This window comes from Solanum verrucosum, unplaced genomic scaffold, assembly GCF_900185275.1.
Source record: "Solanum verrucosum unplaced genomic scaffold, falcon-dt-bn FXZP01000188.1, whole genome shotgun sequence".
Taxonomy (NCBI): Eukaryota; Viridiplantae; Streptophyta; class Magnoliopsida; order Solanales; family Solanaceae; genus Solanum; species Solanum verrucosum.
This window is the reverse complement of record NW_026020409.1, coordinates 610260-621394: the sequence shown is the minus strand read 5'-3', so window position 1 is coordinate 621394 and position 11135 is coordinate 610260. Positions and strand designations below refer to the sequence as shown.

Here is an 11135-nt window from a genome sequence, read left to right as displayed (position 1 = left end):
TCGTAACCTTAGCCTTAGATGTCCTTTAAAAGATTCTCAAACCTCCAACAGACAGAATCTCCATGCATGCGTTCTTTCTCTCCTCCCCTCAACTATACATCCTTTTTTTGCTTTTGGCCCTTTATGCTAGGCATTGAACCCCACCCCACGGAGCGGTGCTGTCTATGGAGCCTAAAGCTTAAACCATGGCAGTAAGCAGTAAGTTGGCCTAGTCTCTCGCCTAACCTTCGCTTCTTCAGTGGCCAAGTTTAGGCGTTCAACATCGGCCTACCACCTTTTTTTTCTCAAGGTTGAGCTTGTTCAATTGAAGCTAATACTATGCTGACCTTCCCTTGTTCAAGAGAAAGTGAGGACTTTCTTTTAGCTACCGGCCCAAACAAAAGAGATTAGCCTCTTGATCGATCGATTGATTGGATCGAAGTACGAAGGGGTTATTGAAGTCTAGATCAGCCCAAGACTAATGCCGAGCAACTAGCTGCTGCAGGATTGGACGTCTATCTATCTCACCATGCTCCCCTACTCCTATAAAGGCCGTTGGAAGGAATGCTCTGCTCATCTTTCTTACGACTCGTTACCGCAGCGCTCGTTCACCCCTTCTGCTTCTTCCATTCAAAAAAAAAAAGGTAGTTTTCCTTGGTAAATAGCGTCTTGAAGTGAAGCGAAGGCATTATTGAAGGAAAGAAATGATGGGTCGGTCAATTCATTAGGTAGGAGATGCATGGACCTGTCTTAACCGCAAGTGCATTCGCTATTCGATTCCATCCTAAATCCCACCAATTCCAAATATGTATCTCTTCTTTACTTTTAAGTGACAAGGGGGTGACAAAGGGTATACTTTCTTCTCTATGTCGCCGTCTCATCAATGAGCGTAGATTAATAGCCAAGCCTACCCTTTTGTGCATGTCAATTGTATCCCATTTTCCAGTATAGTTTTCTTTGATCACAGATCGACAGGTGATCCGTCCTTTTCCCCCTTTCTCATAAGGCTTGGTCTGACTCTGAGAAAAGAAATTCTGTGTTTAGGTCCCTACTAAGCAGAATTCGTAAACTATGCAAAGGCTCTTTAAGACTTTTTCAAAAGTTTTTAGTAAAAAAAGCAAAACCAATTCTCAACGCCCTTACGAGGTAGTGATAAGTTAAACTACTCGTGTTGGCATGGAAGTCAGCCCAGGTAAACTGATTCCATTCTGCTACTAGGGTTCCAAACCTTCCCCTGAGCTCTAGAATCTAAAATACCTTTTCAACTCAAGAAATGCTAAAGCTATTTAGAGTTGGTATTTCTAACTAAGTCGGAAGGAGGGCTTGGGCAAAGAGCAACTCTCAAGTACTTTACTTCAGTCCCAGTACTGAAAGACGTGACTTCAGGAGTGGATTTCGGAAGGAAAGACTTCGTTTACTTCCTGCAAATTGCTTATGTAAAAACTAGTAGAAAGAAAGGGGCGTTCCACCACTTGACTATAAGGAAAGGAATTTGAAAAAAAATAAGAAGTAAATTCGCATATAAAGAGATGGGTTTCCGGGCTTAGATTGAAATGGAATCGAATGATTACAAGATAAACAATGAGACAAAGAAGAGCACTTAGACAATTACACTTTGAGTACAGGGAAGTCTGTTGGTAGGAATTCCTCAGGGCTATTACGGTTTTTCACCGAGCGGGTAGGATCGAAGCGATTGCAGCGAAGAATTGATCTGAAATGAAGCACTTCATCTATAGGCATTGTAGAAAGGATAGAATATGCGCCTAATCAGTTCTTCTCGAATACTCCAGTATGATGGACTGGGGGGGTCCACCAGATAAAATGCAACACGATAGAAAAGTTCGCTCAGCCACATAAGATCCTGAATCAAAATCAACCATAACTACCATCTCGGTCCATTTTCATTCTCTTCCCTGCCCGGGAAGGGGGATCAAAGAAAGGTAGCTTGCTTCTCTCCTGGACGGATGGCGACTTATGTAGTGGTCGGCCTTCCTACCAGAATGCCTTCTTGGTCGAAGAGCCCCTTTTTTACTAGTAAGGACGCAGGAAGCAAAAAAACTTGCGCGAAGGACGTTTTCTTCTCTGCCCTCTCCTCTCCAAAGGCCAAGGGAGAGACTGCATCCCTTTCCTTCGGTAGCTCTTTTGGTTTCCCAAGGATAGCGGTAGCTGGGGCAAAGCCCGCTTTCTTCGCTCCGCGAATGAGAGAGAAAGTCAGAGGAAAAAACACGTTCTCTCTTTGCGAGATCCGAAAGTGGAGAACGCATAGCATTCTATGGGTACATAGGATCAAACGTAAAGCAGCGCTCTCTTGGCAGAGTTTTAGGCGGCAAGAGACTTTAGGGCTTGTTGGAGCTTCTGAGCGTAACGAATCGAAGCCGAAGACGGATCAAGGTAGCTTGCCTGCCAAGCCGATAGGCGAAGGGCTGAAGGATGGAACGCGCAAAGTAGATCGTGCACCTGTCGTGTGACCCGTTGGTCCTAAGCAATGTCTTGCGCGAAGCGACCCACTTAGAAAAAGCCCCCCTTTATGTTAGGGGAGCACTAAAATGCAACTTCGATCGGATGCGGGTATCAAATCCCGCCGCTGAGATGTCCAGCGGATTCCTGGGCCTTGACGAATGGCCGGCCACCTTTTACGTTAGAAGAGCAAAAGGCCCAGGGCATAGCAGGATGAACCAATGTGAATGAGTGTAAGCTTCGTTGCCCGAACACGATTGGTGCTGACCACACTAGGTGCTACCGTGGTAGCAAGAGAGGCCAGGCGGTGACAATTGAGAGGTTGTCACTGAGCATTCCTAGTCACACGGGAAAAGAGGTCAAATGGCAAGGCAAGGCCATACGCCCGTTTGGCTCCTCGCGGAGTATAGCTCACATCCAAACATCTGATTGGGGAACGGGGCAACGCCCATGAAGCTCCGGCGGAAAGGGAAGGCCTGCCAGGCCGTATGCCCATGGGTGCAGGATTCTTCGAAAAAGCGCGGGCTGACTCGGAGACCTGGGACCCTGGCTTAGTAATGAATGAAGGGAAGCTCTTCGAGCTTTCTCCGCCAGCGGCTTATGTAGTGGTCGGCCTTATAAAGCTCGCTAAGCCTCGCTTCCCTCTCCCCTTCACTTATTAAGTGGAAAATAGTCGTCGGCATTCTATAAGCGACTTGACCGAGTCTACGAAGCTTTGCTTTTCTTGTAGTCGGCCCGTAATGCCTCCCTTCATTTGCTTGCCTCCTTTCAGCTCAGAATGCCTAATGCCTATTATTTAGTGCTAGAAGCTAACCGCCATAAGCTCACCCTTCGGGTCTCGCTTCCAGCGCAGGAGGCCAAGCATTCTGCCAGACGTCCCGGCCTGGGAGCCCCGTTCGCCTTTGGTACTTCAGTAGATCTTCTAAAATAAAAAGCGCTACTTCAGCCTTAACTACAACTACATTACGCAAGCCCCGCCGATACCTACCTATAGAGTAAAATTCTAAAAAAAAAGTACCAGTGACGGCGACTTTCTAGGTTTATGGATTCAGTCAGCTAAACTCCATCAAACTCCTCAATCAATATCAACAAGATGTCGTGACCGCTTAGGCTTGGTTTACTTTGGTTTGAATGTAAACTAAAATAAGCGGCGTTTATTCAAACAAAGGGAGCCGAAGGTTTCCTTGTTTAGTAGTACGAAAGTAGTTCTACTATTAAGATGTTTAATATTAATAATAAATATATAGTGTTGTAGCTGTAGAACAGAATGACGTTCGCCCTTACTTTGACTTTCTGAGAAGGACTTAAGTAGCTAAGTTTCCAAAGGCGAACACCCCCCTGTCCTTTATAGTATAGTCGTAAAGGGCTTCTCAGAAAAGTAAGGAAGAAGGCATTCGAAAGGCCGACCACTACCACTATCTCATAGGCATTCTGGTGGTAAAACCGACGACTACACGGCTCTATACCAAGTCATGAGCGATAGCGAAGCCAAGCCGCCGTCTATAGGCGAAGGGACGAAAGCCCGACGAAGGCCTATGCTACAGTAAGCAAAAAAGTAGGTTGAGGTTATGAAGTCACTTAGCCGTATACTATACAAAGGGAAAGGCGTCGGTACGGAGTCACGTCAGCTGTGGATATAGACTAGGCTATAAGGAACGGAGTCTTAAACTATGGACCGAGACTACACTAAGGAACAAGGAAGCTTGACTGAGAAAAGAAGTCAAGGAACGAAGCAGCTTCTCTAATAGCCCCGTTGAATAGGCGGGCGAAGGCTTTTTGAAAAAGTATTTTTTTTCTTGTAAATGCATTTTTTTCTATTTCGAGAGAGGGGGCTTCAAGTTCTTAGGAAGAGCCGTACGAGACAGCTCACGTACGGTTCGGGAGCCGAGCCCCTGCGCAGGGGCTTAGGTCAACACTTATATAATAGCCAGTCATCAATTGGAGGCGGGCAAGATGGTGATGAATTGCGATTGGTCTAAACCTTCGACTAGCGACTTATTGCGGCCTGCCCAGAATGCCCATACAGACTAAGACCTTATTCACACAGCGAAGAAAGGCCGAGTGGAAGGGGGCAGTCAGCTGGCTGCTTCTTTGCCATGCGCTTTGCTTCGCTTTATTTTTTAGAAGAAAGAGACCAAATGAGAGTGAAAGGCAAGGGCAAGCGATAGAAAAGTCCCTCGCGCGAACTACTACTACTAGAAAATGGTGAGACCATTAGTGAAAGAAGGACCAAGGAGGATCCTATCAGGAAAAGTTATCGTGGTCTTGTTCTAGCAAAGGTCACCTTAGACTATGGGTATCTGTTCGCGATGACCTAACTGGTGTTGTGAATCAGTTTCACTCTCCTCCATCGAGTGAAGGGTGGTTCAGTCAACCGCCAACCCTGACTCCTCCACCAGATAATCTGGCCTGGAGCTCATTCCCAGTGCGCGAATCGAAGGGGATGGCCCAGCCCCGGGTTCGAAAGGAGAGAAACTAAAAAAGCTCCATGCATAGTCGAAGGGCATCTTCGGAGATACTGTGCTTCTGAGGATGGATTGAAAAGGTTTCCTTGTTTGAAAGATAAAAACAAGGAAGATTCTAATATTTTGCGCAATATTTTTCTATTACGGAATTGGACATTGAGACAAAAAGCGAAGCGGAAATCGCTTCGCTTTCTGCCTATTTGGGTCTATTTCGTAAAATACAAACTCTATTTCATATATATTTTGAAAAATATATAGTCAGACTAGAGACTAAAGTAGAGTAGGAGGAGTCAGTTTTCTTTGAAGATCGAGGAACGTAGTGTCGGACAATTATGCCATTCGGAAGAAGTCTTCTACAGAAGAAAAGCCTGTTACGAGTAAGTGGAGAGGAAAGATCTCCAGAGATTCTTATCTCATTCCATTCCAGTGGCTCAACCAGTAACCAATGGCGAAAACTAAAAAATCCATGGTTTCCCGGTAGAACCCTATTTCGCCCAAGTTGTTTCGGAACCGGAAAAAAGAAGCGGTTTTTCGCACAGCTTGCTCATAGTGCAGGTCCCACTTGTATATCGTATTTGGCCGAAGAAGCATCGGACAGGTTGGAGTTCTTACCTTCTTGGGACTCCATGGACCAAGATCTGCTTTTATTATATGGTCAATACGATCTACTTTAGTAGATATATGGATGTAGAAAAAGCAACTAATTTGGATGAAATAGAAACATCTCTTTTCCATTTCTATTTACCCAGTTCATATCTTTGTTTCGTGTGTTCCTGGGAGGAATTCGATCTCGGAATACCACCTAAATAACTACGGCCAGAGAGTCAAATAGGTCGGGAAGAAAGAGTCTGAGGTCGGGTTGGACGACATACATCTTGGTTGGTTCCACCACCACTAGAGATTGGACATATATAGAATCTTTCTTCTAAAAAAGGGATTCTTATATATATATTTTTAAAATAGCTGCAAGACAAAAACCGAAAGCCCTTCTTTTATTGTTGTTCCTCCCAGATACATGGCTTACATACCCGGCTCAACATTCTTGGAAAACAATCGAATCGAGGGTTCGGGAGCCTATAAGTGGAACGTTTGCTATGCTATAAGGACTGTGCGCCTACCCGGATTGGCTTCGCTATCGCTCCCGTGTAGGGGTCGGTCTATCCCAAAAAAGGGGTCCTCCTATCTGAAAGGGATTCCGAAGCGAGCGAGTTCCCTATTCCGTATCTCGGCCATCTTATCTGCAAGGGCGGCTTCCTCCGTTTCTGGTTTGCATGTCTTTCATTCTGAATTGCCTCCTTTGACTCGTGCATGCTTGCGTTTAGATAGGTTAGATACTTCTTATATTAGGAGAATTATTGTAAAGGAGTAGTAAGGGAGTGAAACCCCGATCTAATCTTACACGTGCGAGGACAGTCCTCTGAATAGAGTCCATTGCATCCCACAATAATCGACGGGCAGCCCTCGTACATTTAGCATAAACCGCTGAAAACTCGAAAGTCTGTCCACTCTGAGTGGGCAGAGCCTTATTACCTTATTAATAGGAGGGATGCAAGGAATTGATGCTACGAATGCCATAGCAAGTGAATCAGAATAAGCCCTAGCCCAGCTACTGATTGGAAAGTCTTATCGTCATCTGTATAAACATTTATCTACAGGTTTTTCACTTTTCATTCATTGAATGACTTGATTCCCAAAGGATGAAGGAAAACTTCTAGTGTACCCAGTTGCAGGTCATACACTATATCTTGCACACGAGATAGAAAAGTAAGAGTTCGGAGAGTTGTCTGACAACCTTCCCAGTTCCCGCTTCGGTTCCAAGAGAAAGGAAGGGGCTGATCCGATAGTGCGTGCTGGCCGGTTCGATACTATACTCCTTGCTTTCAGAGCTGGAAAGAGTGAGTGGAATAAACGAAAGGAGTTGAACGAAAAGATACGTATATCTTCGAGCTTGAAGTGAACGAACGGAATACTTGAAGTGAGTCTAACTAGTATAACGAGTAAGACAACGAGTACTAGAGCTCCCTACTCTCAGTGGACTACTTATAGGAGGATAGGGAAAAGCTGCGTGCAGTTCAAGAGAGATCGACCAAAATCAAAGGGGGGATAGAGCAAGGGCTCCACGCTCAAGGGACGGGCTATTCTACATAATACGGATAGGCGTATAGCCTTTTTCTTCTTACGATCCTATCGTTTCTGCTTCAGCGGAATATTCTGATTCGGCTTTAGCTGCTTCGTCTGTATCTTCACATTATTCAAATGATCCTGAAGCGGACCTTTCCTCTGTGTTTGTTGTAGCTCGCCCTTACTTAGTTCCTTCCCTGAGCTAACCTCCCCTACCACGTTTCTATATGCCATTAGGAGAAGTCAGTCTGTGCAATCCGCAATCATGAACCCGGCTCTGCACTAAAGAAAGGTGCGTCTGTATTAACTTTCATTCAGAACAAGCAACGGTGAGCTACCGCGGATGCCTGTGTTAACAAGCACCAAACGGTGTGAACAAACACCGGCCGGCTTCTTGCCGGTGTGCGTTAGTGAAGCTAATAGTTCGGATGCCAACGTTTTCTTGCTCCGTTTCCTTGGTACCCGAACCGGAGAACTATCCACAAGACTGATTCATGCTCCAAACTCGAGAAGAAGCTTTCGAAGGCGTGTGTACCATTACTTGTCCTTGTTATTCCAGTAGTGATTTTTGGCAAGATCAATATATAGTGATCAGTTATGATTGCTCAAACTACGGTACATAGTTTCAAGTTAGGCCTTACTTCAGTCTGGTCTCCTCTCCCAGGTCTCAGCTTCAGGCTCCCACCAAAAACCGTATGAAAATGGCAAGGCAAGCAAATGCACGAACGTATTGGAGGCTTTCTCTCATAAGAATCTTATTTTATCAGTATACGCCTGATCGGAGAGTTCAGTCACACCGATAGGTCCGCTACTTCAAAGGCATCGCCTTACTTAGATCACCTGGGATTGGATCTTCTTCGACCTCTAGCCATGACGCTCATCCCTTACCTTGGGATTCAGTAGGTTTCCTATGCTATGAATCAGATCTTTGGCTTTACCGTGTTACTATTCGGAGAATGGAGGTGATCTCTCTCTATCTTCAGTCAGTCATTTCTACCAGCTTCAACTAACTTCCTTTAGGAAGGAAAGAAGTCCCATTGATTGAGCTGTTGATGGAATAAGGGCTACTTTCAAACCTGAAAGAGGTCCAGGTCTTGGAATGGGCTAGGTGCAGCTATTGAATTTGTCCTAGTCGAAAGGGAAAGGCGATGACTATCAGTTTGACTCTTTTTCCAAAGAAACGAGTGGAATATAAGACAGCGAGTAAGGGAATGAGTTGTCCAAATAAGCTCTTAAGAAGGGAGTTTCACTCGACAATAAAGGTTTGTACTGAAACCATTCTCAGACGGAATCGACTGACTTCTAGTTGCATCGGATCTAGAGATCTGTTGCCAGTTCCGATAGAAGGAAATGGAGTAAGGTTTAGGCTTTACCCAATAGTTGTTGAACCCGAGGTTGGTAATAAACTGAATCTACTCAGTCTTCTAGCATAGCGGAGTGAGGTATATCGAAGAATGAACTTGCCTTCAACCACAAATGGGGTCCTTTAGGCAGCCGATTGCCCATTTGCTTCCACTGGCTTATGTCGTGAAAACTCATCAATGAAATAATGAAATGAAGAGAGGGGATTTTCCCATCCTATGAGCCCTGCGAGCTCATGAGTCGTCAGCCACTCAGAGGGATTTATCGCCGAAACGCAGCGACGAAGGGCTTACCCCGAGACCTAGCATCGTCAAGGTCAGGATTAGGGCACGAGTTCTAAAGTGAATCATAAGGGGTCGCATATATAAATCAGGCTTGTGCAAGCAAGGGATACTTTACTTCAAGAGAATAGTGTGCCTCACTTTAGCTAGGCTGAGAATACGATTTCCGACATTAACTTCAAAAGAAAGAAGGAGAAGACGATCTGCGGCTGCAAGTGTGTATGAAATAGCGCGTATATAGGAGTTGTTTGAATGGGTTGTGTCAGCCTTTTCCATGTACTGCAATTGGTCATATCACAAAAGGCAAGCAAGGCCATTTATCTTATCGTTGAATGCACAAATCCCCTATTCGCCCAAGGAATTCTTACCGAAGGGTAAATGTTAACTACTTGAATAAGAAGACCGGAGTCTACCTTCACATTAGGAGTTCCCTCATTTCAGATTATGTAAAGTACCCAAGGACGTAAGCCTTTCGGCTGGTTTAAGATAATGAGAAAGAAATGAAACCCCATTTCAGGTTGATTCGATTCCCCCGCTTTCCCAGGAAATGAGTTGTGTAGCGGTTACCTTAGGGTTAGGGAGGGAATAGCCTTTCAATCTACTAGTAGCAATTCCATAGCTACCTGAAAATACACTTTCTTTTTTTCTTAAGCATCCCGCCTATTCCTTAATGTTAGCTCAGACACTAGGCAATAGAACGAAGTTAGTTCCTAATTCCCATAGTTTCTGCAGTGCTTCTTCTACCCATCTCGATCAAAAGCCCCTTCTTTCCTCATTCGAGGGACATTTTTCTTTAGAATTTCTTAATGGAAAGAGGAAATCCGTTGTTCGGAAGAGAATACAGAGAATCGCGAGGAGCTAGAAGAAGACTGTTGCTATCCGGCTATCTCGAAATTCAATGTATGAATAAAGGGGCTTTTAAGCGCTTCCCTCATCTTAGAGTTGCGTATTCAATTCGCATAAAAGAAGTGAGCAGGATTTGCTGCCGTTTAGAAGCACAACATGATGCATATACGCTCTTAGTACAAACACGTGCAATACTTTTGCCACGAAGAGCTTCTTGCTCTCTAGGCTTGAAGGCGGCAATCTAGTTTCTATTGAAACAAAACGAAGGAACTTTCCGGAGTGAAGATTTAGATTTAAGTCTAAGGCAGCGAGTGAGCCGAGGAGTGGTTGAGTGAAATCAGTAGCTGCCTTTTCGGAATAGGAATGGCCGATGTTCTTGCTCTTCTTCAGTCTTCTTAGGATGAAGCTTTCACTGGAATTTCCTACTCTAAGTTCAGTGACCTGGCACAATCTAATTATTAATTAATAGAACCCAGAATAGGCTCAAGGCCATCTCTTCCAACATTTTCTTACTTCTATCCCTTTGAATAGCAAAGTTGCCCGCGTTTCGTAAGGCCAAGAGTTCTGTCATTCCTCTCTATCAACTCGGAGTCTAAGGCAAGGAACTTTCAATTCCATTTTCTTTTCTTTTCATAGGCTCTTTTATTGAGACCAAATCATTTCTTCTTTCAAAAGAGTCCCCCCCCCTCCTGCTATTACTACTAAAAGACACTAGCCGCAATAAGAGATGAAATAAGACCGAAGTCGTTCAAAGCGAAAGATGTTTTGATCACAGACAGGTTCTAAAAGAAGAGAAAAGAGAATAGGGGCAAGGGCGGCAACACCAGAGAAGGAGCTAAGACCGCTTAGGCCTTTTACTACTAATGCCCCACACTAAAAGAGAGAAATCTATGTAACTTTGGATCTTAGCAGCAGTTTCCAAAAAGACTAGTAGCCCTTATTCCTTGCATCAACAGGCAATCCCGCATAAAAGAAAGGCTACTGACTTGGCTGATTCAACAAACAAGGGAAAAGGGCATCCATTCAAACTGCTCTCATTCCTATGTTGACACCAAGAAAAAGAAACCCTGGAGCCTTCCTCTCTATCCATTCCTTTTTCATAATCATAAAGGATGGAAATTCTTAACTTACTAAACCAACAACAGCGGAGTAAGCTCCCATATCCGTGAAGGACTACTTTCCAGCTGAGGAAAACTTCTCGTTATTGCTTTTGCTATTAAAGAGTAAGATGTTGATTCTATAACAGCTCTGATTCCTTCACCGAGAACAAGAAGGAAGTCTTATAGAACCAAGCGCTAAAGAAGGGGGTGGGATCTCTCCTAAAAGAAAGAATTGACCTCGAACCTGTCCTACTTATTCTCCCTTTCCCGTTCCTGACCCTCACCCTCAAGTCACGACCTAATGTAAGTTCTTTCAGTCATTTTCGAGCTAGCATAGCTACTGATATGGAATAGCCCTTCTCTAGCTTGGAGCTTGGAAAAGCGGAGTCCGATCTACAATACGCCATAACCATCTACCCCGTCCCGAGCCTCGTTTGCTAAGCGGGCTCATAATCCAAGCCTCTTGGTCTGAGGAAGGGGAATCCCATCGTGCTGGCTTGGCATGGAAGGAGGGCAGCCCAAAA

At 44.7% G+C, this 11135-nt stretch overlaps 2 protein-coding genes across 2 annotated transcripts; both read left to right on the top strand.

Moving 5' to 3' along the window:
• Positions 1-1585: 1585 nt before the first annotated feature.
• Positions 1586-4675, top strand: LOC125840581 (60S ribosomal protein L2, mitochondrial). Its single transcript, XM_049519551.1, has 2 exons — positions 1586-2441; positions 4351-4675. The coding sequence occupies exons 1-2, from the start codon at positions 1944-1946 to the stop codon at positions 4465-4467; spliced, it is 615 nt and encodes a 204-aa protein (XP_049375508.1). The 5' UTR covers positions 1586-1943; the 3' UTR covers positions 4468-4675.
• Positions 4676-5170: 495 nt separating this feature from the next.
• Positions 5171-7797, top strand: LOC125840582 (uncharacterized mitochondrial protein ymf1-like). Its single transcript, XM_049519552.1, is given in 2 exon segments — positions 5171-5562; positions 5564-7797. Coding segments are annotated over 2 exon segments (477 nt in total). The 5' UTR covers positions 5171-5233; the 3' UTR covers positions 5712-7797.
• Positions 7798-11135: the final 3338 nt, after the last annotated feature.